Source organism: Scyliorhinus torazame, chromosome 1, assembly GCF_047496885.1.
Source record: "Scyliorhinus torazame isolate Kashiwa2021f chromosome 1, sScyTor2.1, whole genome shotgun sequence".
NCBI classification, from domain to species: Eukaryota; Metazoa; Chordata; class Chondrichthyes; order Carcharhiniformes; family Scyliorhinidae; genus Scyliorhinus; species Scyliorhinus torazame.
This window is the reverse complement of record NC_092707.1, coordinates 262,141,801-262,169,282: the sequence shown is the minus strand read 5'-3', so window position 1 is coordinate 262,169,282 and position 27,482 is coordinate 262,141,801. Positions and strand designations below refer to the sequence as shown.

Sequence of the window (27,482 nt, the reverse complement as noted above, 5' to 3'; positions counted from 1 at the left end):
TGATTGAGTGTTGTTGGAGCTGCACTCATCCAGTAAAGGAGAGATTATTCCATCACACTCCTGACTTGAGCTTTGTAATTGGTCACAATATGTGACACTCCCCCCATTTTTTTTTCAAAACAAATGTTTGGACACGGCACACTTCCCAATGGTGGACCAGTGCTAAGTTTATCATCCAAATGTTCTAGGATGTAAATAGCATGTGGCAGCAACCCAAAGGTTGCCTAAATAAAATAAAACTGTTTTTGAAAGAAAAGTTCGAACGAGGTGCGTGTGGGCCGCGACGGGTAAGATTTGGGTGGAGTCCCCGGGTAGGACGGCTACCAATACCGTATCTTCCCTACCCGAGCGTTTTTGACCAACGGGGGGGGGGGTCGCCAGGCAGGGCGGGTCTCACGCCGTTTCTCCACTGCCTGAGCGACCAAAGAACGGACAAAAATGTAGTCATCATGGTGGGGTTACTGTTCTGATTCTACCATCAAATCAGAAGAGTAGCTACGATCGGGCGTCTGGTCTGGTGACCACATATCAGCTGAAAAGCTAGTTCCTCTGAATGGGCGTCTGGTCTGGTGACCAGGTATCTGTGGACAAGTTGGTACCGCTGAACAAGCGTCTGGCTTGTCCAATTGGAAAAGAGCTAAAAAGTTCAGGTGAATGGGTGTGGGGCGATGAGAACATTCTCCTGTAGGACAAACAACATTTAACTAACAGACAGACAACATAAAACATTCTGCAGGTTCCATCAGAAAGGACCAAGTGTCTCCTTTAAATCATCATGTGGACACCTCAGTTCTCGGTCGCTACGGGCTCTGCCTTTTTCTTATCGAGAGTGCCTGTCAGTTGGGCACTCTGTGGTTTCTTAGGGCCATTGCATTCTCTAGCAAAATGTCCCAATTGTCCACAATTGTAGCACTCTTGCAGTTTGGCTGGGGGGCTGTTCTTTCCCTCGTTTACCCAGGCGGGGTTGTGAAGAGTGGTTCTTACTGCCTGTACATCTGCGGCGGCTTGATTTTCCTCGGGGGTTCTAGTGGCTGATTTGCCGTGAGCCGCTTGTTCCCAAACGCGGGACAATCTTTTGACCACCCACTTCTCATTATGAGCCTCCTCCGAGGGGGTCATAATTGCTACAGGCATTCTGTCCTGCTTCCGTGGCATGGGAGATAAGGGTGCGGGTCCACTTGGCCATATTGTCTGGGGACAAATGGGCACGATCTACGTTGCCGAAAACGGCTTCAAAATGAATCCATAAGCGTCCTGCGAATGCTGAGGGGTGTTCAGACTTTTTCTGTCTGCATTTATTCAGACCGTCTACGGGGTCGCCCCAGTTGTACCCGATCGCATCCAGGATCGCGGTATGCATTTCTGCAAGGGTGCCTCCTCCTACATTCTGTGGGTCGGGAAGGGCTGCTGCGACCGATGGGTCTAAGCTGAGGACCGTGAGTTTTACCTGCTCTTTCTCATCCAGGCCGTACATGGTCGCCTGGTGTTTGACGGTGGCAAAGAAATGGTGTGGGTCTGAAGCGGGGAGGAAAGGTGTGATTTTGGCACGCGCGTCCCGTAATTGGGTCACTGTGAGGGGGGTGGAATATAAGACCTCCGCCTCGTCTGCTGTGGCGGTGCAGTGGGTTGTTACAGGGTTCATGGGAGCCTGTATTATCTGTTGTGTGGGGGGTGGGGGTGCTTTCCTCCTTTGGGGTTTTCCCTGCGCACATGCTCCCTGAACATATCTCTGCGCTGTCTCTTGCAATTCTTCCCAATCAGGGCCGTCTTCCTGTTCTAAATTTTCCCCAAAGGTTTCTTGAAATCCCTTTTGGACAGAAAGCAGTGCTTTCAAGTCTGCAATCTGCTTTCGGCATTTTGCATGGTCCAAAGAACTCTGCCGTTGTTCCGTGGTTGTGGCGTGAAGCGCTCTCAAGGCTGCCTTGAGATCACTGCATTGTTTCTGGAGCGTCTCTACCTGGTTTTCTGTTTCTTTCTTTACCAGGACTGCACGCTGCAGGTCCTGATAAGCCTTTTCATATTGTGACTGGAAACCACTCAAGTGCGCCAGAGAAGATTGGTGACCCCGTTTGGCATCAGCCACCTCTTCGTCCTTTGCTGCTAATTTCCCTTTTAACTCCAGGTTCTCTTTCTCAACTTCGCATACATCGATTTTACTCATCCGATGTATGCCTTCTATTTCCTTGCGGAGCGTCCTGACGACCTCCTCTGTGCCTCGCAATTGTGCCAGACAGGACACAATTGCCATCGGCTTGCGCGCTTTTGCTAAACTCTTTTTGTGGATCTCACTCAGGTTCTCCCACAAAGTATGCCCTATACTTCTAGGACCTGAGTATTCGTTATTGCAGAAATCCTTCCACACGGGCCATCCTTTGCCCTGCAGAAATTTGCGGATTTCCACTTCCCAAACGGGACACTGTCCCGCTCCTACGCTGCTGACTGGTGCGACAGCAAAATCTTCGGGGTTCATGAGGCGCTGCATCGCTTGCATTGCCTGCATGGCTCTCTCTTATCTGCTCGTTACGTTCAAATTTGGAACAGGGGGCTAAGGTGGTGTGGTAGATGCGGGTACGGCTTGCGCTAATTTCCGAAAGATCAACTGCCGACAGTTTTGACGCAACAAAAAATCTATCAGTTTTGTCTTCTAACCCTATTAGTTACGCATGCATATACACACTTCCGAATTGTGAATTATTAACCAGAACCGCTTGAACACTTGTGGGTTTTTTCTTTTTGTTTTGTTTCTGATTGGATTCTAATTCAAATGTTGGTGTTCTCCCGGAGTGGTTTTCCACTTCTAAGTCGGGTCCCGGCGGAGTCGCCAATTATGTTGCTCTTTTTAACCTTAGTCTATTTGCTCTGTTTACGTCACCTTTGCTCATGAGTCGCCAGGTATCTTTATGATACCGCCACGTGGTTCAAGTTCAGGTTATGATTAATAACACAGCACACCGCTTAGTAAGGATTAAAACAACGGTCATTTATTATATACAATAAGCAATATTAATACACTAATACTACTATCTATATAATAAACCTATCACTACTGGCCAATACTTAACTTAGGAAGAGCCCACCAGGTCAGGGAAACGAATGGCTTGTCCAATCAAATCTGGCCCGCGGGATTCAAAAGGCTGTTACAGGTCGGTGGCTAGGTGTCTCTACCGGATAGCGATCGCTGGATTCAAACTTACCATTGCCAGTGGCTGGTCTTGCGAAGGTCTCGAGCAGGCAAAGATGAGAGAGAGAGAGATCTGAACTTGGACCCTCACTTTTATAGGGCCCAGGGGCTTCCCGCCTCCCGGTGCGGCCCTTGACCCTGAGTCCCAAGTGATTGGATTCTGTCCCCAATCTCTGGGGTTGATGTGTCCAATGGTGAGGGGATTCCTCGATCGGGGGGTGGTCGCTCACCTGTCTTTGTTTCGGCCACTGCAGGCCCCGACTGGTCTGGCCCGGTATTCAATTGCTCATATGTTGCAATTGTTCCCGTGGATAGCTGATTTAACTGTGGATGTCTGAATAGATGGGCTGCAAACCGTCCTGAATGCAACTGCGAATACCTGGGTTGATGGGCTGTTGACAGCCCTGAGTATCGATCTGGGCTACCTTCCCAGAGCTGAATATGCAAAACTGTCTGCAGCTGCCTGCTTGTGTCTCCTTGGCTGCTTTTCCCAGCAGTCTTTCGGGTTAGCCGTTTTAAACTGGGTTTTGGCCAGATTAATCGGAACGCAGCCATTTTACATGGCTACAATACATGTTTGTAATAAAATACGTTTTAAAAAAAGAGAATGGTGCTGAACATTGTGTGATCATCATTGAACATCCCACTTCTGACCTTATGGTGAGGGATGGTCATTGATGAAGCAGTTATGATTGTTGGGCCTAGGACACTATTCTGAGGAACTCCTGCAGCGATATCCCTGGGTTAAGGCAAGTGATCTCCAACCATCTTCCTTTGTGCCGGTATGACTCCAGCCAGATGAGAGTTTTTCCCCTGATTCCCATTGACATCAATTTTGTTAGGGCTCCTTGATGTCACACTCGGTCAAATGCTGCCTTGATGTCAAGGGCAGTCACTCCTCTCACCTGGTATTCAGCTTTGTTCAGACCAAGGCTGTAATGAGATCAAAAGCTGAGTGGTGCTGGCAGAACCCAAACTAAGCATCATTTAGAAGGTTATTGCTGAGAAAGTGCAGCTTGTGAGCACTGTTGGCGACACCTTCTATCACTTTGCCAGAAGTTGAGAGTAGATTGATAGGGCAGTAATTGTCTGAGTTGGATTTGTCCTGCATCCTGACTTGGTGCAAACTTCCCCTCTCAAATTGTTATTCTGGCTGTAAAGCCCCTTGAAAAAGTTTCACAATGCTTTTAAAATAAATTTAGAGTACCCAATTAATTTTTTCCAATTAAGGGGCAATTTAGCGTGGCCAATCCACCTACCTGCACATCTTTTGGGTTGTGGGGACGAAACCCACGCAAACACTGGGAGAGTGTGCAAACTTCACAAGGACAGTGATCCGGAGCTGGGATTGAACCTGGGACCTCAGTGCCGTGAGGCATCAGTGCTGACCACTGCCACCATGATGCCTACACAATGCTTTTAATGCTGTATAACTTCTGTTAAACACCTTTACTGACCCTGAAAAGTTACTTCTATATTTCTAGGAATATCAAATTTCTCCATAATAAATTCCACATTAAAAAAAAAAATAGGTGTTTATATATCTTTATTTTAGCTTCTATCATCCAATTGTAATTTATTTCACCATCTAATCATTTGAGATTTTTAAGCATTTTTAACTTCCTGGTTTTCTGTGAGTTAATACTCCAGTGTGATTGGCTGCTTGCTGACAACTCGGCTGCGCAGCAAGACATCCCCTTAACTTGGCTCCAGATTTAAATTGCTGTCAAGTGAGGAAAAACCCCACCACAAAGATTGCTAAGCTTTTGTGGACAACTTTCATCAAGGCATCCTTACTTCACTTCTGATCACAAAATCTGGGCTATAGTTTTGAATTAAGATCCTTCAACCCATTTGAACTATTGCTTCCAAAATGCTCCCCTTCTGTCTTCCCACTACTGCACAAATCTGTTTTTTTAATTGGCATTAATCTCCTGATCTTTACAACACTTTTAGGAAGCAATTCCATCGCTTGATGTTGGGATCATATTTGACCCCAGCTGAATCTCCAGCTATGTTTCTGTGCCATCACCTAAGGTTACCTGTCTTCAACTCCGTAACCAGGCTCAAGGCTGTCTGTCCCATCACAGCCCGACCGCTGCTGAAACCCTCATCCATGCCTTTTGTTACTTCTGGACTATTTCAACAAACTCCTGGTGACCCTCTCAAATTTTACCCTCCATAAAGTTGAGGTCAAGCAAGACTCTGTTACCCATGCTCATACTCACACTGAGTCCTGTGCACCCATCACTCCTGTGCTTGCTGATCTAAATTGGCTCCTGGTTTAGAAACATTATTTTTAAAATTCTCAGCCTTGTTTTCAAATCCTCTCAAGGCCTCTCTCCTACTGATCTGTGCTATCTCCTCCAACCCTAGAACCCGCCAAGATCTGTTGAGCTCCTCTAAGTTTCGCCTCTGAGCATCCCTTATGTTATATGCTTCACCATTGGTGACTGTGCCTTCAGTTTCCAAAGCCCTAAGATCTGGAATTTTCTCCCTAAACCTCTCCAGCACTCTCATCCCTTCAAGATGCTCCTTGAAACTCACCAAAAGTTTGGTCATCCGCCCATATTCTTTCAAATGTGGTTCAATAACACAATTTGCTTTTAATGCTCCTGTGAAGTGCGTTGTGATGTTTTACTCTACAAATACAAGTTGTTGCTCACCATCTGTGTTAAGGGATACCTCTGACATTTGATCTAAGCAATATCAACCTATTTCATGCTGCCATCTGTATTTGGAAGTACTGTTTATTTGCTCTCTAAGTATCTCTGTTAGGGAGATACCCTTTACCACATCCCCCTTACCACAGATTAGCCTTATTGCAATCCTCAGTACTGCTGTTAAGGCTTGTCATAGTGATCTGAACTGTGTGCCGTATTCAAGGAGTGGCCTGCGTGTTAAACTTCAGCATAACCTTTTGATAATTTGAACTTGATTGATTTAGCATTGTAACCCAAGGTTCTGGTAGCTTTATTTATTTGTACCCTACCCCAATCCCTTACATTTATATAAGGGATTTAAGTGTCTTTAATGTGGCTGGCCATCCTGTGGTTCTTCGTGATGCTGGTCTGGGGTGGGCACAATAAGACATCTCACAAGATCAGGTTAAAGTCCAACAGGTTTATTTGAAATCACAAGCTTTTGGAGCCCTGCGCTGTCATCAGGTGACGTGTGACTTCACCTGATGAAGGAGCAGCGCTCCAAAAACTTGTGATTTCAAAAAAACCTGTTGGACTTTAACCTGGTGTTGTGAGACTTCTTAATGGTTCTTCATGGTAGCATTGTCAAACCAAATTTGATGGCAAGTCATGTGAGATATTAGGAGAGGTGACTAGAAGCTTGGTCAAAAGTAGGTTTTAAGGGTATCTTTAAAGAGGAGATAAAAAAGCAGTGAGGTTTAGGGAGGGAATTCCCGCAAAAGTACATCAATCTGTTCCTTACTCTGATAAAGCACTAGTTTTAGCATGCAGAGACGACTGATCTTTGCAACTACCATTGCCTGATTCTCATTGCAAGAGCAGGGAGGCAGTAATGGTGAGAAATACTACACAGATTGCATTCAAAGAACTAGGAGACATTGGACATCAAAAGACATGCTGAAAGAAAATCAGAAAAAGTGGTCTTGGAGAATAGAGTACACAACATGTAGGCTTATTTTATTTTAATCTTGTGTATGCAGAAGTAAGTATTTCATTGTTCCTACTTACTCCTCTCTTCAATATCATTACACTCTTGAACGCAAAAGGACATATGTAGGAAAAGTAGAATGGAAATGCAGAATCTACTGTAAAAATCTACTCAGCATTTGAGAACAGTGCTTTTAGGTTTTGTGCTTCTCCTTTCACCCTCAAACCATTCTATGATTCTATGTTTTTGAATAGACTGTTGTATTTTATTATATTTTCCAAATTATAATTATATTTAGTTTCCAATGTATAGTTTGTTTGACATGCACTCAATTTTCAAATGTGGCCAGTAGTATGATAATTTTGGACATGCTTAAAAACGTGTGTTGTATTGGAGAGGCTAGCAGCTAAGTCGAGCCCCACCATGGATTCAACATAAAATTTCTTAAACTAAGTTATTGTTGGAACAAGATTTTGTTTCATTTTTGCATAGACCATCAGGTTTATCTATTCAGTAAAAGAATCATCATTGACCGGGGCAGCACGGTGGCACAGTGGTTAGCACTGCTGCCTCAGCTCCAGGGACCCGAGTTCAATTCCGGCCACTGTTGACTGTCTGTGTGAAGTTTGTACTTTCTCTCCGTGTCTGCGTGGGTTTCCTCCGGGTGCTCCAGTTTCCTCCCACAGTCCAAAAATGTGCAGGTTAGGTGGGTTGGCCATGCTAAATTGCCGTTTAGTGTTCCAAAAGGTTGGTGGGTTACAGGGATAAGGTGGAGGCGATGGCTTAAGTAGGGTGCACTTTTTCCAAGGGCCAGCCAGTGAAGACTCATTGGCCCAAATGGCCTCCATCTGCACTGTAAGTTCTATGACCTGGTTTGTTTTTATTCATAGGTGAAAAATAAAGCACCTGCCGAATTGCAAATCACAGCTGAACAGCTCCTGAGAGAAGCAAAAGAGAGGGAACTTGAACTTCTTCCACCACCTCCTACACAAAAGATCACTGATGAGGAAGAATTGAATGACTACAAGCTAAGGAAAAGAAAAGTAAGTGTCTTGTAACAGTTAAAGTTTCTGTTTCTTTTTTGAAAATATTTTTTTCTTATTAAATTGCAACATTCTGTACATAAAACAGAGAACACACAATAGGAAAAATAACAAAACCCCGCGCCCCCCCCCCCCCCCCCCAAAAAAACACGACAGTGACCAACTCTTTTTAAAGTAAAGAATAAACGGGGACCATTTCTAAGTAAATCCCCTCAATAGCCCCCTCAAGGTGAACTTTACCTTCTCAAGGTACAGGAAATCCATTAAATCCTCCAACCACACCGAGGCACAGGGTAGAGAAGCTGACCTCCACCCCAACAGAACCTGCCTTCGAGCACCCAGCGAGACGGAACGCTAAAACGTCTGCCCCTGCGCAGCCCCAGCAGATCCGATACCCCAAATATGACCCCCAGGGGACTGGGCTCCAAGTCCATTTGCAAGATCGGCGAGTTGGTGCTGAAGAAAGTGTCCCAAAACCTCCCCAACTTCGGACAGGACCAGAACATGTGTACATCGTTGGCCGGGCCCCTCCCACACCGCTTGCAAGTGTCTTCCACTCCCTCAAACAACTGGCTCATCCTTGACCTTGTCGGATGCACCCTGTGCACCACCTTTAATTGTATTAACTCTAATTTCGCAAGCAAACCCTCTGCAGCACTCCTTCTCTGGCGCTACCCCCAGGTCCTCCTCCCACTTGGCCATAACCCCCTCCAGCAACATCGTATCCTCCTCCAGAATCTTCCATAGACCGCTGAAGTGACCCCCCCAAACCCTATCCCCCACACCAACAATGAGGAGGGCAGTGTCACTGGGAATGTCGGAAAAGCTTTCCTTCCAAAATCCCGCACCTGTACTCGAAGGCTTCCGTTCGTGGGATCCCAAACTTCTCCACCAACTCCCCAAAGCTCATGAACCGCCCTTCCAGAAATAAATCCTTCAATTCCACCTCCCCCAACCCTCTCCTCTTGGCCACGAAACCTCTCGCGACTCAAACACATGATTTGCTCAGATCGGCATCAGCTTTGACCTCGCCACTAATTTGAAATGGTGCCGAAACTGCCTCCATATATTCAGTGGCACCAGCACTGGATTAACCCCAAATTTCCCTGGTACAAACTGGAATGGTGCCGTTGCCAGCACCCGCAACCTCCTACAAGAATCTGCCTCTATCCTCACCCAAATTGCCTTTGGCTCCCTACACCAACCCTGTACCTTCTCCACGTTGCTAACCAATAGCGGAGAACGGGGGGTGGTAGGAAGACCACTCACTCTTTTCTAAGTTCAATTTGTATCCTGAAAGAGCCCCAAATCGTTTTATCAGCCCCATCATACCCCCACCATGGGGATCAGATCCGAAATATACAAAAGAAGGTCGTCGGCATACAAGGACACCTTATGTTATTTCCTGCTTCTTTACCAGATTAGTGTAACAAATCAGGATTGTTGTCCTTGCATCATGAATTGTACACCATTTTTTAACTGGTACCATTTTATAATAGACTTTTGAAGACAATATACGGAAAAATCGAACTGTTATTAGCAACTGGATCAAATACGCACAATGGGAGGAAAGCCTAAAAGAAATACAGCGGTAATTATTATAAGGAAATTTCATATGATTGATACGGCAGTGTTTTTTTAAAACAAAAGACTTCAATTTGTTGTTTTTTAAAAAATCCTTGCCCATCTTCGTGTATCCCTGAAGGGCACGTTCCATTTACGAGAGAGCATTGGATGTCGATCACAGAAATGTTACCCTGTGGTTGAAGTACGCAGAAATGGAGATGAAGAATCGGCAGATTAACCATGCCCGCAATATCTGGGATCGAGCAATTACCATCCTGCCCAGGGTCAACCAGTTTTGGTAAGGTCACTACTACTGGTTAGCAATCTTTATTTGTCCAGCTTTGCATTTCAATTTGAAACATACTGTACACTGTTGAGCTTTGCATAGAATTATCAGCAATCCAGATCTTCTGTTGCCTTCAATGTTTCTTGACTAAACCCTTTGAAAAATGAATATTATGATTAAAACACTTTTTCAACTTAAGATCCTCCAGAACAGTTCTGATTTTGAATTAGTGTTTTTATTTTTCTCCTAATCTGTTGATTAACCGCTTTCTGTTTCATTTCTTTGTCATACATTTCTAATATTTGAATACAAATTATATTTCAAATATAGATTTAAGAGCCATGTTATTGCTCCTGATATTTTTATTCACGTATAAGAAAGCTATTAAGAGGAGTAAATGTTTCCAGATACACTTCCAAGTCTGTTCTTCTATTTGAACTTGATGAATTCCAAACTCTTCCTGCCACATAGAGGGAGAGCCTTTTTTGGGGAAAATCAAAAAATACCAGTTCATTTCAGTCAGTCATTTCATCAGAATGAGATTGCACTCTCTAATGTTCTTCCTAATTCAAAGGATAAGAATTCATTTTCCCAGCTACATTAGCTGCAACCAGGAAGGTAGTGAGCTTCCTGAACTAACACATCAGATTGGATTGATGTTGAGACTCTCTAAAGGCAGGAAAGAACAAGCTTAGTTTGGAACTGTGGGTCACAATACATACTCGGCATTTGGCAAACCACTATAATTTCATGGGATGTAGCCCATTCCAAATTGCCCTTTAATTCAGAGGTTGGCTAGGCCATTTCAAAGGGCAGTTTTGTTTTGTTTTTTGTTTTTTTTACAATTATTTTAATTTTAAATCCAATACCTTAATTTATAAGTTGAATTGTTTCTTTTTAAAAATAAATTTAGAGTACCCAATTAATTTTTTCCAATAAAGGGGCAATTTCGCGTGACCAATCCACCTACCCCGCACATCTTTTGGGTTGTGGGGGCGAAACCCACGCAAACACGAAGCGAAAGTGCAAACTCCACACGGACAGTGACCCAGAGCCGGGATCGAACCTGGGACCTCGGCGCCGTGAGGCTGCAGGGCTAACCCACTGTGCCACCGTGCTGCCCTTTCAAAGGGCAGTTTAAGAGTCAACCACATTGCTGTGGTCAGGCCTACATATGACTCCAGGCCCAGGTAAGGACAGCAAATTTCCTTCCCTAAAGGGCATTCGTGAACCAGATAGGTTTTTGTATGGCAATCGATGATTGTTTCATGGTCCACATTCAAATTCCACCAGCTGCCGAGATGGAATTTGAACCCATGTCTCCAGTGCATTACCTGGGCCTCCGGGTAACTCGTCCAGAAACATTACCACTACACCACTGTCTCCCCCTGTTGCTATATGTAGGTAATGTTTCCAGAATGGATTAATGTTTCCAGAATGGATCTATTGGTGTGCTTATGTTCATATGCACATATAAGACTATTGTATTCACTTTTGCTAGGTATAAATACACCTACATGGAGGAGATGCTTGGGAATGTTGCAGGAGGACGGCAGGTTTTTGAGCGCTGGATGGAATGGCAACCTGATGAACAAGCTTGGCACTCCTATATCAACTTCGAACTCCGATACAAGGAAATTGAAAGAGCTAGACTGGTTTATGAGAAGTATATCCTTGTAAATTGTAATTTGTAGAAAGAAGTAAGGTACTTACCCTGGATAAGCTCATCACCACAAACATTAACATGAAAGCTGATATATCTGAGATTTGGTTCTTGCAAGCTGATATATCTGAGATTTGGTTCTTACAATGATTGGGTAGCTGCTGAAGATTTACACCACCGGCCAGTACAACCACTATTAGATAAGGTATGATGTGCTTGCATGTTATGGCTAGGATGGTGAAAGTAAGTTCATATCCCTTTTGGCAAGTTCTGTTTCTCCCTATTTTAGTTGAAGTTATTAGTTACTTTCTGGTTAATAAAGGCTAAAATTCACACGGACTAATCTTTTGGTATGGTGCAGGGGCAGAGGGTAAGATAGTGGGAACAGAGTCAACGCTGTAGATTCGATGACCTAATGAGGTGGAGATGTCCACAGAATTTCAGGGTTGAACTGGAGATAACCTGTTACTAAATTTGGCAACTGATGTTTGCAATTACAGAGATGGAACGTGCACTCCATGTCAGTAAATTAGAAATTTTGCGTGCTTAGATATCTCACTGGCGGGGGCAATCTACTAAAAGACTTATTCATAAGCATCATTGATAGTGTTCTATCTCCAAACCATTAAATCTGAAGAGAAAAAAAACGATCTGAAGAAAGTACGTTACAACTCCAATTATTTCAGTGTCTTGTAGCATTCTCTGAAGGAAAAAACAAAATGCTATATGCAGCAAACTCAGTGGTCTTGAATTTTCTGGATTGCATTTGTGCACATATTGCACGAAAAGTAGTGCCTGATCTTTATAACAGGAGTTTGCACTGAACCTTGTCATAGAGTAAATTGGGCTAATCTGGAACATTTTAAACTTAGTGTAAAGCAAGCTCAAATGCAGCACTATTTATTGTTGCACATTTTTATTGCAATGTGCATGCAATTTTTAAGATGGTGTTATCTCTTCAATTATTTTTAAAGAAGGTAGCACAGTGGTGCAGTGGTTAGCATCGCTGCCTCACGGCGCCGAGGTCCCAGATTCGATCCCGACTCTGGGCCACTGTCTGTGTGGAGTTTGCACATTGTCCTCATGTTTGTGTGGGTTTCACCCCCATAACCCAAAGATGTGTAGAGTAGGTGGATTATTCTCGCTAAATTGCCCCTTAATTGGAAAAAATTATTGGGTACATTTTTTTTTAAATAAAAAAAAATTCAAAGAACATACTGTATTTGTCTATTACTGTTTCATAAATTCGGGACATTTCATGTGTGGAATAGGAAATTGAAGACACTGACACTTCATTGCAGCAGTTCTGTTTCATTCTGGCTGGCACCACCAAAAGTGAGGAAAAGGAAATGTTAAATGTTTGGGATTGAAATCTCAATTGTCTAGAGATCCCCGATATTTTACCACCAGCTAAACTTTTTTCTGGTTTAATTTTCCCTTTATGAATGCAACTGAAAATGCAGCAATACATTGTTCTGTCCTATAACTTAATATAATTTCCACAAATTCAGCACGCTGGCACAATGGCTAGCACCGCTGTCTCACGGTGCCAGGGACCCGGGCTCGATTCCGGTCTTGGGTGAATGTGTGGAGTTTGCACTTTCTCCCTGTGTCTGCGTGGGTTTCCTCCGGGTGCTCTGGTTTCCTCCCACAGTCCAAAGATGTGCAGGTTAGGTGGATTGGCCACACTAAATTGCCCCTTGGTGTCCAGGGGTGTGTAGGTTAGTCTACAGAGATTGGGCAGGGTAGTCAACCTGGTAGAGTGCTCTCGGAGGGTTGATGCAGATTCGATTGGGCAAATGGCGTCCTTCTATACTAGCAGGGATTCTATGATTCAATATGGGCAGCCCCAACACTAGTGTCAAAAGGCCATTGTTAATATGTTAGAGTCTGATTTGTTCAGAATTACTTTCCATATTATTAATAGAAAGGGATCAGTGCTGTAAAGAGAAATTACATAAGTACAGGAGATCAAGATGTGGAATCAGTTTGGGTAGAAATAAGAAATAACAAAGGGAAGAAGTCCTTCGTAGGAGTAATCTATAGGTCCCCAAACACTAGTTCTACAGTGGGGCACAGTACAACCAGGAAATACTGGGGGCTTGCAAGAAAGGTACGGCAATAATAATCATAGAATTTACAGTGCAGAAGGAGGCCATTCGGTCCAGCGAGTATGCCCCGGCCCACGGAAAGAGCACCCCACCCTAGCCCCACAACCCTAACCAATGGGTGATTTTAATATGCACATAAACTGGAGGAATCAAATTGGCAAGGGTAGCCTGGAGGCAGAGTTCATTGAATGCATTGGAGATCGTTTCCTGGAACAGAATGAGGCTACTCTCCATTTTGGTATTGTGTAATGAGGAGGGATTAATTAATGACCCCCATAGTTAAGGATCCACTAGGGAGTTGAGACCATAGTATGATAGAATTCAAAATTCAGTTTGGGGACGAGAAAGTGGAGTTCCACACTAGTGTTCTGGAATTAAACAACAAAAGAAATTACATAGGCTTGAGGACAGATTTGGCCCGTATAGACTGGGCAGGAAGGCTAAAAAGTAGGACAGCTGATGAGCATTGGCAGTTGTTTAAGGAGATACTCCATTCCTCACAACTAAAATACATCCCAGTGAGGAAGAAAGATGGTAAGAGTGATTTTAAAAAAAAAAAAAAAACATCCATGGCTAAACAAAAAGGTCAAGGATATTATAAAGACAAAAACTAAGGTATATCATATTGCAAAGGCCAGTGGCAAGCTGGAAGATTGGGAAACTTTCAAACATAAACAAAAGGATGCTTAAAAAGTAATAAAAAGAGCTAAGGTAAATTCCGGGGCAAAAAGCTAGCGCAGAATATCCAAAAGGATAGCAAAACCTTCTACAGGTACATAAAAGGGAAGAGAGTCATGAAGGTGAATGTTGGTCCCTTGGAAGATGAAACCGGTGAGTTAATAGTGGAGAACATAGAAATGGCAAAGATGCTAAATCAATACTTTGCCTCCGTTTTCACAGTGGAGGACACTAATACTATTCAAATTGAGGTGGGAAAGTAAGTTGCAATGAGGATATAAGAACCGTACAAATTGATATAGATAGGAGAGTGGGCCAAAATATGGCAGATGGAGTTTAACGTGGCTAAGTGTGAGGTCGTGCATTTTGGTCGAAAAAATGGAAAGACAACTTATTATCTAAATGGGGAGAGACTTTGGGGTGCTCTAATGCAGAGGGATCTGGGTGTCCTCGTGCATGAATCACACAGAACAAGTTATGGAATAGAGTATAAAGGTAAGGAGGTGTTGTTGCAACTAAACAAGGCATTGGTAAGACTGCACCTGGAGTGTTGTACACCGATTTGGTCCCCTTATTTGAGGAAAGATGTAGTGGCATTGGAGGCAGTTCAGAGGAGGTTAACTAGATTGATTCCAGAGATGAAAAGCGGTTTGTTGTATGAGAGAGATTGAACAGTTTAGGCCTAATATAGAGTTTAGAAGAATGAGGGGAGATCAAATCAAGGTATGCAAGATGCCAGAAGGTATGGATAAAGTAGACGTGGAGCAGATGCTTCCTCTTCTGGGGCATTCTTAAACGAGAGGTCAGAATCTTGGAATAAGAAGTAGCAAATTTGAAACAGATTTCAGGAGAAACTACTTTTCCCAAAGTGTTGTGAATTTGTGGAATTTGCTACCCCTGAGTGCAGTGGATGTAGGGACATTGAGGAAATTTAAGGAGGAGTTAGATTTTTAATTGGTGATGGGTTGAAGGATTCTGGAGAACTGGCAGGACAGTGGAGTTGAGGCCAGGATGGGAGCAACCATGATCACATTGAAAGTGTTTGGGCTTGGGGGAGGGTGGGGCGGGGGCTAAATTGCCTAATCCTGCTCCTAGGTCATGTGTTCTAGGGTGGAGATGCTCCGACTGATTTTGCAATCCAGCTCTTGGTCTGTAGTGTAGGTAACAGAGCCATGATAGAATGACGGAGCAGACTCGATGGGCCGAATGGCCTAATTCTGCTCCTATATCTTACGAACGTCTTGGTCATTTCAGTCTGCCGGTGTCTTTTTTTAAAAATCTTTTTATTGGCATTTTTCATATTTATAAACAATTGTGTATATATACATCATATTTTTCTGAACCGCGTTAATTTACTTTATTGTACAGAAAGGTTCATCCTGTCCCCCCTCTAATTAACCCCATATACATTTTTGTGCTTTGTTTTTGTGTTCAGGGAGGGGGTGAGGGGGTGTTCTGCCAGTGTCTCCTGATGTGGTGCCTCACTCTCAGTGCCTCTTGTCTCTCCTCATCTATTATTACGCAGAACTGGGGTATTCCTATTGGAAAGACCAATGTAGCTGCTTAGTCCTTCGGAGTGTGTGGGAAGGTGGTAGTTCAAAATGTTTTAGGGGCATTGAGACTTGGTTAAGTACAATATGGAGTTCATTAAAATAAAGTGGGGAAAATTGATGTGAAACTCCAGAAATCTGTTGCAGCAATATTGGGTTACAGTGCTGCACCTAATGTTTTGGACATATTGTGCTGCACCTAATGTTTAGGACATAAGTCTGCATTATTCATGTAAATCTAGGAAACTCATGTAACCTGGTCTTTCCATTGGGGTTGTAGTTGGACGTAAATGGGTAAAATGAAAATTTTCCTGTGGAAAGCGGACAGCACTTTTATGCTCTAGTTCCACTGAAACCTTTTGAGAGATTCCAGGCCAGTTTGTCATGTCTCATTCACACATTACCATGATCGGTTGAACATTGGTTTAAGTATTTTATTCTAAGGAATCATTGTATTGATCAATTAATGTAGTTTGAAAAGAGCCACAAGTGTTATTTAGAGCATTTTATACTGAACGGCTCTCCCCATTTCTATCACAAGTTTTCTTCAAGCAGAGTGTTTTGAGTGTAAGATAAATGCCTGCTTTCAGCCATACTGTCAAGGCATTTCACTGTGTAAGGTAGGATCTTTCACTTGAGGAATTGATGGGAAAGCAGGCCAGTTGCAATAGACAACCTTTATCCATCACCTTGTAAGCAACTAAATATTACCATGGATGAAGGTGTGGGGACAGATCTTTTTTGACTAGGGATAGTAACAAAAAAGTGATTGATTCATAACTACATGTGGGCAGAATTCCTTTGAAGTAGTTTTGTTCTCCTTAATTCCTCCACACTTGTTTTTATCCATCCTGATGTGAAGAACTGGATTAAATATGCTCGGTTTGAAGAAAAGCATGCCTACGTTGGGCACGCACGGAAAGTGTTTGAAAGAGGAGTGGAGTTTTATGGAGAAGACTATATGGATGAACAGCTCTTTGTTGCATTTGCAAAATTTGAAGAAAAGCAGAAAGAAGTAAGAAAATCACAGAATTTAATTTTGTTTACTTGTTTGTTTTCAAGACTCATCCAAAAAAACTAATCCTATTTACTCTTGCATTCATAAGTGGAAGAATCCAAATAGCCTCAATTCTGTTTAAAGTGGCTACTAATCTATTGTTCATTTCCCATGGCATTACTTACGAAACTTTTTTTAACATGTATCTCCTCTTTTCTCCCATAGTCTTTCTGCAGTTCTATTTATCTATATTCAATCCATTTTTTTCTCTCTATCTGTCCCTGTTAATCTTTCTATTTCCCTTGTCTCTGAATCTTGTTTCTCATACTTTTTAAGTCTCCCGGTTTATAAGTTTGCTCCGCTTTGCTTTGTCATCTCCTTCCTCTGAATCCTCTCCTATAGGACAGGATTTCTGGTCCCGCACGTCCAAGATTGGAAATTTCCGCCCAAGGTCAAAGGACCTTTCACTGATCCGTCAAATTTTTAATTCTTCCCATGGCAGACGGGACCATAAAATATACTCCATAGTTTCATTTTCTGGGCCTTTCACTCCCCTTCTTTCTCGCTCTTCTCTCTTTTTGTATGCATGCTACACTTATAACTCTCTCATATTCCCTTCTTGCCTGCATGACTTTTCCACTCGGCTGCAATGGAAGAAAGCATGGATAAACCTTTGATAACTCCAAAATTATATTGTCTTTTTCTGACAGTTGTGGAAAGGGAATCACGGGATATATGTATCACCCTCTGTTGCATTTACACAATGGAGAAGGGGTCAGAGCTTGGTTTGGGAGGGAATAATCGTCAAATGCCAGATTGTGAGGGTTTGGGGAAGACATTCACTCACTGCAGTGTAGCTTGGCCAACCTGAAAGATCCCGGCCCCGAGTCACTGTCCGTTTGGAGTTTGCACATTCTCCCCTTGTCTGCGTGGGTCTCACACCCACAACCCAAAGATTTGCAGGGTAGGTAGATTGGCCACGCTAAATTTCCCCTTAATTGGAAAAATAAAATAAAAAATAAATTACTATAGTGAAAGAGAATTCATTTGTCAAATGGCGATATTAAAATTTCTCAGATCGACCATTACCTTCCCTCTGAAGATTCAAAAGCGTGATTTTTTAAAAATCAGGAGAATCCTAGAGTTTGATAGTTGCATGTAAAGTAAAAATGTTTGATAAATTGGAAGAAATTATTATTATGCTGCATGTTGCCGAAAATTTTTAATTCCTTTTTAATTTCATTCAGTATCTTGCCTTTTGTGAACATAATTTTCTTCAATCAGATTAGTAATCAGAGTTACACTCATTTAATTAATATAGCATGTGCCATGCTTCAAAATTTTAAGCTGAGTTCAAAATAGCTTTATTTTTTTAGCATTGTATTTACACTTGTTTTGGGCAGGGATTGCTAAACTGATTACAATGAATCAGCAGCAGCAATTTTCTTTGGCACCAAGTGGATACTGTTATGTTTGTTTATTCTAGATGACTTCTCACAGAAATATATAATTTACTAATTTCCTTTTTAGGGAAGAGATTCACCCACTAAATGACTCGGTCAAGAATTTGAGATGTGATAAATAGTGAAGGGGTTCTGTGCTAAGCTTGTAGGTGAAAGACATGTGCTGATATAACAACATGGTCCAATATAATGGGTAGTTTGCGGCATGCAAGAAATAGCTGGTTTGGTGAAGTGATGTTGCATTCCATTACACAAATATTTCTAGTATGCTGTGGGATTTTTAAATATGTTTGATTTCTGCAGTAAGATTCCCAGGTGATGGAAATGTGAACCATTATATTCTGTATCGCCTGTTTAAATAGTTCTTTCACAGTATTGTGAAAACTGCCAACTTCAAACAGTTGTATTATCAGTTGTCAAGAAAGAGAACAGTGCACGTGGTTGCTTTTTAGCTGAAAGCTGGGGCGAGATTCTCCAACCCCCGCTGGGTCGGAGAATCGCCGGGGGCTGGCGTGAATCCCGCCACCGCCGGTTGCCGAAGTCTCCGGCACAGGAGATTCGGCGGGGGCGGGAATCGCGCTGCGCCGGTTGGCGGGCCCCCCTGCGCGATTCTCCGGGCCGGATGGGCCGAAGTCCCGCCGCTAAAATGCCTGTCCCGCCGGCGTAAATTAAACCACCTACCTTGCCGGCGGGACAAGGCGGCGCGGGCGGGCTCCGGGGTCCTGGGGGGGGGGGGGGCGCGGGGCGATCTGGCCCCGGGGGGTGTCCCCACAGTGGCCTGGCCCGCGATCGGGGCCCACCGATCCGCAAGCGGGCCTGTGCCGTGGGGGCACTCTTTCCCTTCCGCCTCCACCACGATCTCCACCATGGCGGAGGCAGAAGACACTCCCTCCACTGCGCATGCGCGTGAATGCCGTCAGCGGCCGCTGACGCTCCCGCGCATGCGCTGCCCGGAGATGTAATTTCCGCGCCAGCTGGCGGGGCACCAAAGGCCTTTTCCGCCAGCTGGCGGGGTGGAAATTCGTCCGGCGCCGACCTAGCCCCTAAAGGTTGGGGCTCGGCCCCCAAAGATGCGGAGCATTCCGCACCTTTGGGGCGGCGCGATGCCCATCTGATTTGCGCCGTTTTGGGCGCCAGTCGGCGGACATCGCGCCGTTTCCGGAGAATTTCGCCCCTGAAGTCCGATATAATGCTGGAGTAAGAGAGCCAATTGCACAACAGCTGGATAACTGCTTTGTCCAGTTCAGAACTGGGCTATATCATCCAGGAAAGTTCAAACTTTCCTCTGTGCTGAGTTAGATGATACAGCCAGGATGGTTGTAGGAGGGAAATCAGCCAGCAAGCTAGTTAGTCAGTGATACCTTCTGAAATGTGCTCCTGTTGGCATAAAGCAAGACAGGATAAAGCTTGGTTCTAATGCCTCCTACAATGAAATATGTCAATTCTTCCAGTAGAGAAGTAGGAAAACTGTAACGGAAAATTTAAATAGTCTACTGTATTGTGAGCTGAGTAACTATGTCGTCCTTTTGTGGTGTCAATTTTCATTATTGTTTTCAAGTAACGTTTTACATATAGAACGGTAATGTGAATTTACAAATGCAACATAAATGTTAGAGCTCATTTTATAGTAATCCAACCCTAAAGATCTGTGTGGCCCCTGCTGAACAATGTTATTCCTGCCTTTGAATCAAAAGCTTTTGTAGCACTTACACTTTATTTCTAGTTTGATCGCGTGAGGGTGATCTACAAATATGCACTTGACAGAATTGCCAAACAGAAGGCTCAAGAGCTCTTCAAAAACTACACGGTGTTTGAGAAAAAGTTTGGGGACAGAAGAGGCATTGAAGATGTTATTGTCAGCAAAAGGCGCTTTCAGTATGAAGAGGAAGTCAAGGTAAGATTTAGCTTTCCCGATTCGTTCTGCAAAGATAATACACACGCCTTTCCAGAGTTAGTTTTCTCAACTCTCTTGTTTAGTCACTACAGAACAGCTGCAACAATAATTATACATTTGTGGAATGTCGAATTTCGGCAAGCCATTTAAAACTCTATTTAGTTCGGCAGGACCGTAATATCCTGCTGGGTGGAAGACCCGTAGGATCCTGGCCCCTGTTTTAATGTCTGAGAATTATTCGCTGTGACCATCTGCTTTCTGATATCACTGTTGCTGGACAACAGAGATTCCCCCTATAGCTGGTACCAGACTGAAATTAACTTTGGGTGATGTGAAATCCATGCTTCAGAGGCTTTCTACAGGATCAGCAGTGAGTGAGCACCATCATTTTGTTGATGATCACAAATGCCTGGGTCAATAAATCTTCAAAATAAAGCAATGAATCATGCAAAGTATTTGGTAGTGAGACAAGTCTTTCTCCAAGAAATGAAGAGCAAAATCAAAGTTCTGATAGTTATGTTTTTGGAACATGTTAATGTGACAGTGTTGACTAAAATATTTGGGCAGCTTCAAATTGCCTCTAATTGGTTTGAGTGTGTTAACAATTCAATTCTAATTAACAAATGTATATACTCTGGAGCATGCCTGGCACATACCTTAACTAGTCCTAAGTCAATCCAGTCAATCTTGCTTCACTTTGAAGTTGAAGAAAATCCAATGCATGTAAACATTTTCTTCCAGCTCAGTCAACAATTGTCTGTATTAATGTTCCCCAGGGGGTGTCTTCTGTAAAATGTAGTTCCAGCAGCAGGCGAAACATGGTGTCAGTCAAAGCTCAGTAAAGCTTCTGTAATGACATATGGACTGATGCGTCGCATGGACAAAACATTAAACCGTTTCTTGTTTCTCGGGGCGACGCGGTAGCATAGTGTATAGCACTTTCGCTTCACAGATCCAGGGTCCCAAGTTCGATTCCTGGCTTGGGTCACTGTCTGTGTGGAGTCTGCATGTTCTCCCTGTGTCTGCATGGGTTTCCTCCGGGTGCTCCGGTTTCCTCCCACAGTCCAAAGATGTGCAGGTTAGGTGGATTGGCCATGCTAAATTGCCCGTGTCCAAAAGTGTTGGGTGGGGTTGCAGGAAGGGATGGAGGTGTGGGCTTAAGTGGGGTTGCTCTTTCCAAAGGCCGGTGCAGACTCAATGGAATGAATGGCCTCCTTCTGCACTGTAAATTCTATGATTCTATGAGTTGTAAGGATGGGGAAAATTGACATATGTGCTTTGGCAAAATATGACTGGGTGGGGGGTTTAGATAGTGTAGAAGAACCTGTATAGCAATGCCAGAAATCATATATGATACTGCCCCAGATTTTGCATTAGTGTATTTTAAAATGTAAATCTGTTAAGGTTTCTTCCATTTACATATAGTGGGTTTTTTGAAGTACAGTGCTTTGGATTGTCCAGCTCCTTGATGAAGCCAGTGTTTTAATACAAACATTCTTTCTCTAATGATAGACAGTTCCTTGATTTTCCATTCACGCTATACTATACAGCCAACATAGTAGGTACCCTATTCACAAGGCTCTGCCACTGTCACATTTTTCTCCTTGCCTACTAGCATGAGTAGACTTGTGATCGCGTTCAATGACTCACTACACTATGGCAACTGAGATCAAAAAACCGTATTGTGGAAGGGGAGCTCGGACGTTGTCAGTATGCCTGCTCATGAACATTTTTTATTCTGAAATGTGTTCTGTTTAATGGGGGAGGGAAACAGGAAAAAAAATCCAGCTTGCATCCAAAGGATAGGAATGATAAAAGCAAATTACTGCGGATGCTGGAATCTGAAACGAAAGAGAAAATGCTGGAAAATCTCAGCAGGTCTGGCAGCATCTGTAGGGAGAGAAAAAGAGCTAACGTTTCGAGCCCGATGACTCTTTGTCAAAGCTAACAGACAGAGAAAGTGGGAAATATTTATACTGTGGAGTGAGAATGAAAGATGAGTCATAGCCACAGAAACCCTGGGAAACTGGGTGCTAATGGCCACAGAAACCAAGGAGAAAGAGTGCTAATGACAGTCCCCAGAGACGACAAAAGATGTGAAAGGTCAAACAGCAGGAAACTAACATCAGAGGATGAACTGTAGATGTGGGGGGAGGGGAAGGGGGAAGCAAAGAGGAGAAAGGTGAAGGGAAGGTTGATAAGATTGGGGGATGGGGGGAATTAAATATATATTGAGAAAGAAAGAAATCGTAAAACACAGTTTAAAAATTAAATGAAAACAAATGGATCGAGGTGGGGTAGAGCTGATTATCTCAAGTTGTTGAATTTGATGTTCAGGTCGGAAGGCTGTAGCGTGCCTAACCAGAAGATATGTTGCAGTTTGCGTTGAGCTTCACTGGAACATTGCAGTAGGCCAAGAACAGACATGTGGGCATGGGAGCAGGCTTTTGTTAAAACTGCAAGAAATATCAGGGTCCTGAATGCACACAGACCGAAGATGCTCAGCAAAGCGATCACCTTGACTGTGTTTGGTGTCTCCGATATAGAGGAGACCACATTGGGAGCAGCGAATGCAATAGGCCAAATTGGAAGAGATGCAAGAGAAACGCTGCTTAACCTGGAATGAGTGTTTTGGGACTGGGATGTTAAGCATGGATAGGTGGTGTAGGTGGATAGGAATGATGTTTATATAACAGCTAATCATGTTTATGTTGAAAGTGTGTGGAGCAGAGGGGGGCTGGAGAAAGTGTTTTTCAGAATGAAAATTAAAATTAGAATCGTAATGAGTTTATAAAGAATCTCTCTCATATCAAGGTAATTCGAATAACTTAAGCTCCTATATATTTCTGAAAGGCTAATCCACATAATTATGATGCCTGGTTCGACTACCTCCGACTGGTTGAAAGCGACGGAGATCCTGATTCTGTACATGAAGTGTATGAACGTGCAATAGCCAATGTACCGCCCATTCAGGAAAAGCGGCACTGGAGGAGATACATTTACTTATGGATCAACTATGCTTTGTTTGAAGAACTGGAGGCAAAGGTACAGCTAAGACTGTTCAAATTGGGGGCAAATCATCTTATGTGAGGATTCATTACAGCTATTTATCCCCTCCCCGCGTTCTAGTCTCCAGAGGCTGCAAGGCTTCTGTAGATGTCAGTGTTCCTCGGAGTAGTGGCCTAGGCCCAACCATCAGCTGCTTCACCAATTGCTTTTTTTCCAATAAGTGAGGATATTTGCTGATGATTACACAAAGTTCAGCACCATTTGTAGTCCATGTTCAAATGTGGCAAGACCTGCACAATATCTGGGCTTGGGCTGACCAGTGGCAAGTAAAATTTGCTCCACACAAATGCCAGGCAATGACCATCTCCAACAGGAGAGAATCTAACCATTACCCCATGGCATTCAATGGCATTACCATCACTAAATTCCCCACTATCAACGTTCTGGGGCTCACCATTGACCAGAGACTGAACTAGACTAGCCATATAAATACAGTGGCTACAAGAGCAGGCCAGAGACTAGGAATCCTCATGATTCCCAAAGCATGTCTACAATCTACAAGACACAAGTCAGGAGTGTGATGGAATATTTTCCCCTTGCCTGGATGAGTACAGCTCCAATAGCAATTAAGCTTGATCCCAACCAAGACAAAGCAGCCTGTTTGATTGGCATCCCATCACAAACATTCACTCCCTCTACCACTATCGCAAGGTGGCAGCAGTGTGTACCATCTACATGATGCACTGCAGGGACTTACCAAAGCTCCTTAGAGAGCACCTTCCAAACCCACGATCACTACCATCTGGAAGAATAAAGGCAGCAGATACATGGGACCACAACACCTGAAGTTCCCCTCCAAACCATTTATCACCCTGACTTGGAAATATATCACCGTTTCGGTGGGCCAAAATCCTGGATTCCCCTAACAGCACTGTGAGTGTACCTACACCACATGGACTGCAGCCGTTGAAGCATTAGAGAATGCTTCTCTAAAAAAGCGATCTGATTTGATAAGTCTGCAATTGTGAAATTTGTAATGTTGTGTGCATGGTAATATTGTGTCACTTCCTATTTGGGATAACTGAAGGACTATTTTAGAGCAGAGTCCTAAATGCTGTATGATTTCTGTTCAAAAAGATCTTGGGGAGGTGAAATTGGTCTACCCCAGCAGCACCGACTCGCGATGAATCGGCAGCCAACTTTTCACCACAACTGATCTTCTTTGCAATGAAGTTCATAGAATAATAGTTTACACTCTTTCTGGGGGATGATTTATTTTCTTTTCCTTTCTATTTCGTCAGCTTGGTCTGGCATTAAAAATCTTGGCAATATTTTCCAAGTCAATGGAAATTAAAAATTGTCCCACTGTATAACAGGCTGCCAGTTTGCTACAGAACCATTATATGCTGGGTTGAATCAATTTCACACCCTATATACCTAACCATTTGGCTTGGAGTCCTAATTCCTCAGAATTGTTACAGCAGAAATGGAGGTAATTCGGCCCATCGTGCCTGCATCGGATCTCCAAAAGAGCAGTTCACCTAGTGACTTACCCCGCCTTCTCCACATAATCTTGCACGTTCCCCCTTTTTAGGTAACATTCTGATTCCCTATTGAATGCCTTGATTGAACCTGCTTCCACCACACTCTCAGGCAACACATTCCAGATCTTAATGGGCTTTGTATGGAACATAGGAACAGGAGTAGGCCATTTAAACACTCATGTTCTGCATTGATCTAATCTTGACTGATCTGCAACTTAATTCCATAAAGCTGCCTTTACACCTTTGCTAACAAAAATATATTAATCTCAGTTTTCAAATTCACAATTGGTCTCGACTCAGTTGTCCTTTGTGGAAGAAATCGTTTTTGTACTTCTAGCATTTATGAAAATATTTTCTGTAACTCCAGTATTCCTTCCTGAACAGGATCCAGAGAAGACGAGGCAAGTGTATCAAGCATGCTTGGAACTCATCCCTCATAAGAAGGTATAGATGTGCAGTCCTCAACTAATGATAGTAATTCAGTTTCCTTGCCCAAATTGGACATAAATGAGTTTTGACGTATGATGTCCATGCAGTTGGTTTCCTTCGTTTACCCAGAAGACATTTCAGACTTAAGGTAACACTTTACATTCCCTTGTCGCTGGAACCATACAGGCCTGGAGAATCCTACGTTGATTTTTCTCCAGAAATTACTTGGTGTTCGTTTTGGCTCTATTAGAATTCTTGACTGAGTCAGTAGATCAGCCTCCAGGATGTCAGCATGTAATCCAGGCTGAGACCTCTGTGCAGAGTCAAAGAGGGTGCTGCACATAGGGTCTGCCATCCTTTGAATCAGAGGTTGAACCAAGGCCATGTGTTCCCACCCACCCCCAACTGGATGTAAAAACTTCCATGGCACTATTCAAAGCAGAGGAGGGGTGTTTACCCAATGTCCTGGCCATTATTTAGCTTTTAACCAAGGAGAAATCGTCTTTGTTAGAACATAAGAACTACGAACAGGAGTAGGCCATCTGACCCCTCGAGCCTGCTCCGCCATTTAATGAGATCATGGCTGATCTTTGTGGACTCAGCTCCACTCTCCGGCCCGTACACCATATCCCCGAATCCCTTTATTCTTTAGAAAGGCATCTATCTTTTTCTTAAAAACATTTAAAGAAGGAGCCTCAACTGCTTCACTGGGCAAGGAATTCCAGAGATTCACAACCCTTTGGGTGAAGAAGTTCCTCCTACACTCCGTCCTTAATCTACCTCCCCTTATTTTGAGGCTATGCCCCCTAGTTCTGCTTTCCCCGACCAGTGGAAACAACCTGTCCGCATCTATCCTATCTATTCCCTTCATAATTTTATATGTCTCAATAAGCATCCTTCTAAACTCCAATGAGTACAGTCCCAGTCTACTCAACCTCTCGTCATAATCTAATCCCCTCAACTCTGGGATCAACCTAGTGAATCTCCTCTGCACTCCCTCCAGTGCCAATATGTCCTTTCTCAGGTAAGGAGACCAAAACTGAACACACTACTCCAGATGCGGCCTCACCAACACCCTATAGAATTGCAGCATAACCTCCCTAGTCTTGAACTCCATCCCTCTAGCAATGAAAGACAAAACTCGATTAGCCTTCTTAATCACCTGCTGCACCTGCACACCAACTTTTTGCGACTCGTGCACCAGCACACCCAGGTCCCTCTGCACAGCAGCATGTTTTAACATCTTGCCGTTTAAATAATAATCCATTCTGCTGTTATTCCTCCCAAAATGGATAGCCTCACACTTGGCAACATTGAATTCCATCTGCCAGACCCTAGCCCATTCACCTAACCTATCCAAATCCTTCTGCAGACTTCCGGTATCCTCTGCCCTTTTTGCTTTACCGTTCATCTTAGTGTCGTCTGCAAACTTTTACACATTGCACTTGGTCCCCAACTCTAAATCGTCTATGTAAATTGCGAACAACTGCGGGCCCAACACTGATCCTTGAGGGACCCCACTAGTTACAGGTTGCCAACCAGAGAAACACCCATTTATCCCCACTCTCTGCTTTCTGTTAGTTAAGCAATCCTCTACACATGCTACCACTTTACCCTCAATGCCATGCATCTTTAGTTTATGCAGCAACCTTTTGTGTCGCACCTTGTCAAAAGCTTTCTGGAAATCCAGATATACCACATCCATTGGCTCCCCGTTATCTACTGCACTGGTAACGTCCTCAAAAAATTCTACCAAATTAGTCAAACACGACCTACCCTTTGTGAACCCATGCTGCGTCTGCCCAATGGGACAATTTCCCTCCAGGTGCCCCGCTATTTCCTCCTTAATGATCGATTCCAGCATTTTCCCTACAACCGAAGTTAAGCTTACCGGCCTATAATTACCCGCTTTCTGCCGACCTCCTTTTTTAAACAGTGGTGTCACATTCCAATCCTCTGGGACCACCCCAGAGTCTATGAATTTTGATAAATTATCACTAGTGCGTTTACAATTTCCCTAGCCATCTCTTTTAATACTCTGGGATGCATCCCATCAGGGCCAGGTGACTTGTCTACCTTTAGCCCCATTAGCTTGCCCAATACTGCCTCCTTCGTGATTACAATCATCTCAAGGTCCTCACCTATCATATCCTTATTTCCATCAGTCACTGGCATGTTATTTGTGTCCTCCACTGTGAAGACTGACCCAAAAAACCTGTTCAGCTCCTCAGCCATTTCCCCGTCTCCTATTATTAAATCTCCCTTCTCATCTTCCAAAGGACCAATATTTACCTTAGCCACTCTTTTTTGTCTTATATATTTGTAGAAGCTTTTACTATCTGCTTTTATGTTCTGAGCAAGTTTACTTTCCTAGTCTACCTTACTCTTCTTTATAGCTTTTTTAGTAGCTTTCTGTTGTCCCCTAAAGACTTCCCAGT

At 43.5% G+C, this 27,482-nt stretch overlaps 1 protein-coding gene across 1 annotated transcript in view; it reads left to right on the top strand.

The window, feature by feature from the left end:
• The window catches only part of crnkl1 (crooked neck pre-mRNA splicing factor 1), a 45,122-nt gene that overhangs the window by 3,471 nt on the left and 14,169 nt on the right, over window positions 1–27,482 (top strand). Inside the window, exons 2-9 of the mRNA XM_072505583.1 lie at window positions 7,702–7,854; window positions 9,354–9,445; window positions 9,560–9,718; window positions 11,208–11,374; window positions 16,545–16,723; window positions 19,892–20,062; window positions 22,916–23,107; window positions 25,000–25,059. Of these exons, the coding sequence (XP_072361684.1) occupies window positions 7,702–7,854; window positions 9,354–9,445; window positions 9,560–9,718; window positions 11,208–11,374; window positions 16,545–16,723; window positions 19,892–20,062; window positions 22,916–23,107; window positions 25,000–25,059 (1,173 nt within the window). The remainder of the gene's footprint in view (window positions 1–7,701; window positions 7,855–9,353; window positions 9,446–9,559; window positions 9,719–11,207; window positions 11,375–16,544; window positions 16,724–19,891; window positions 20,063–22,915; window positions 23,108–24,999; window positions 25,060–27,482) is intronic.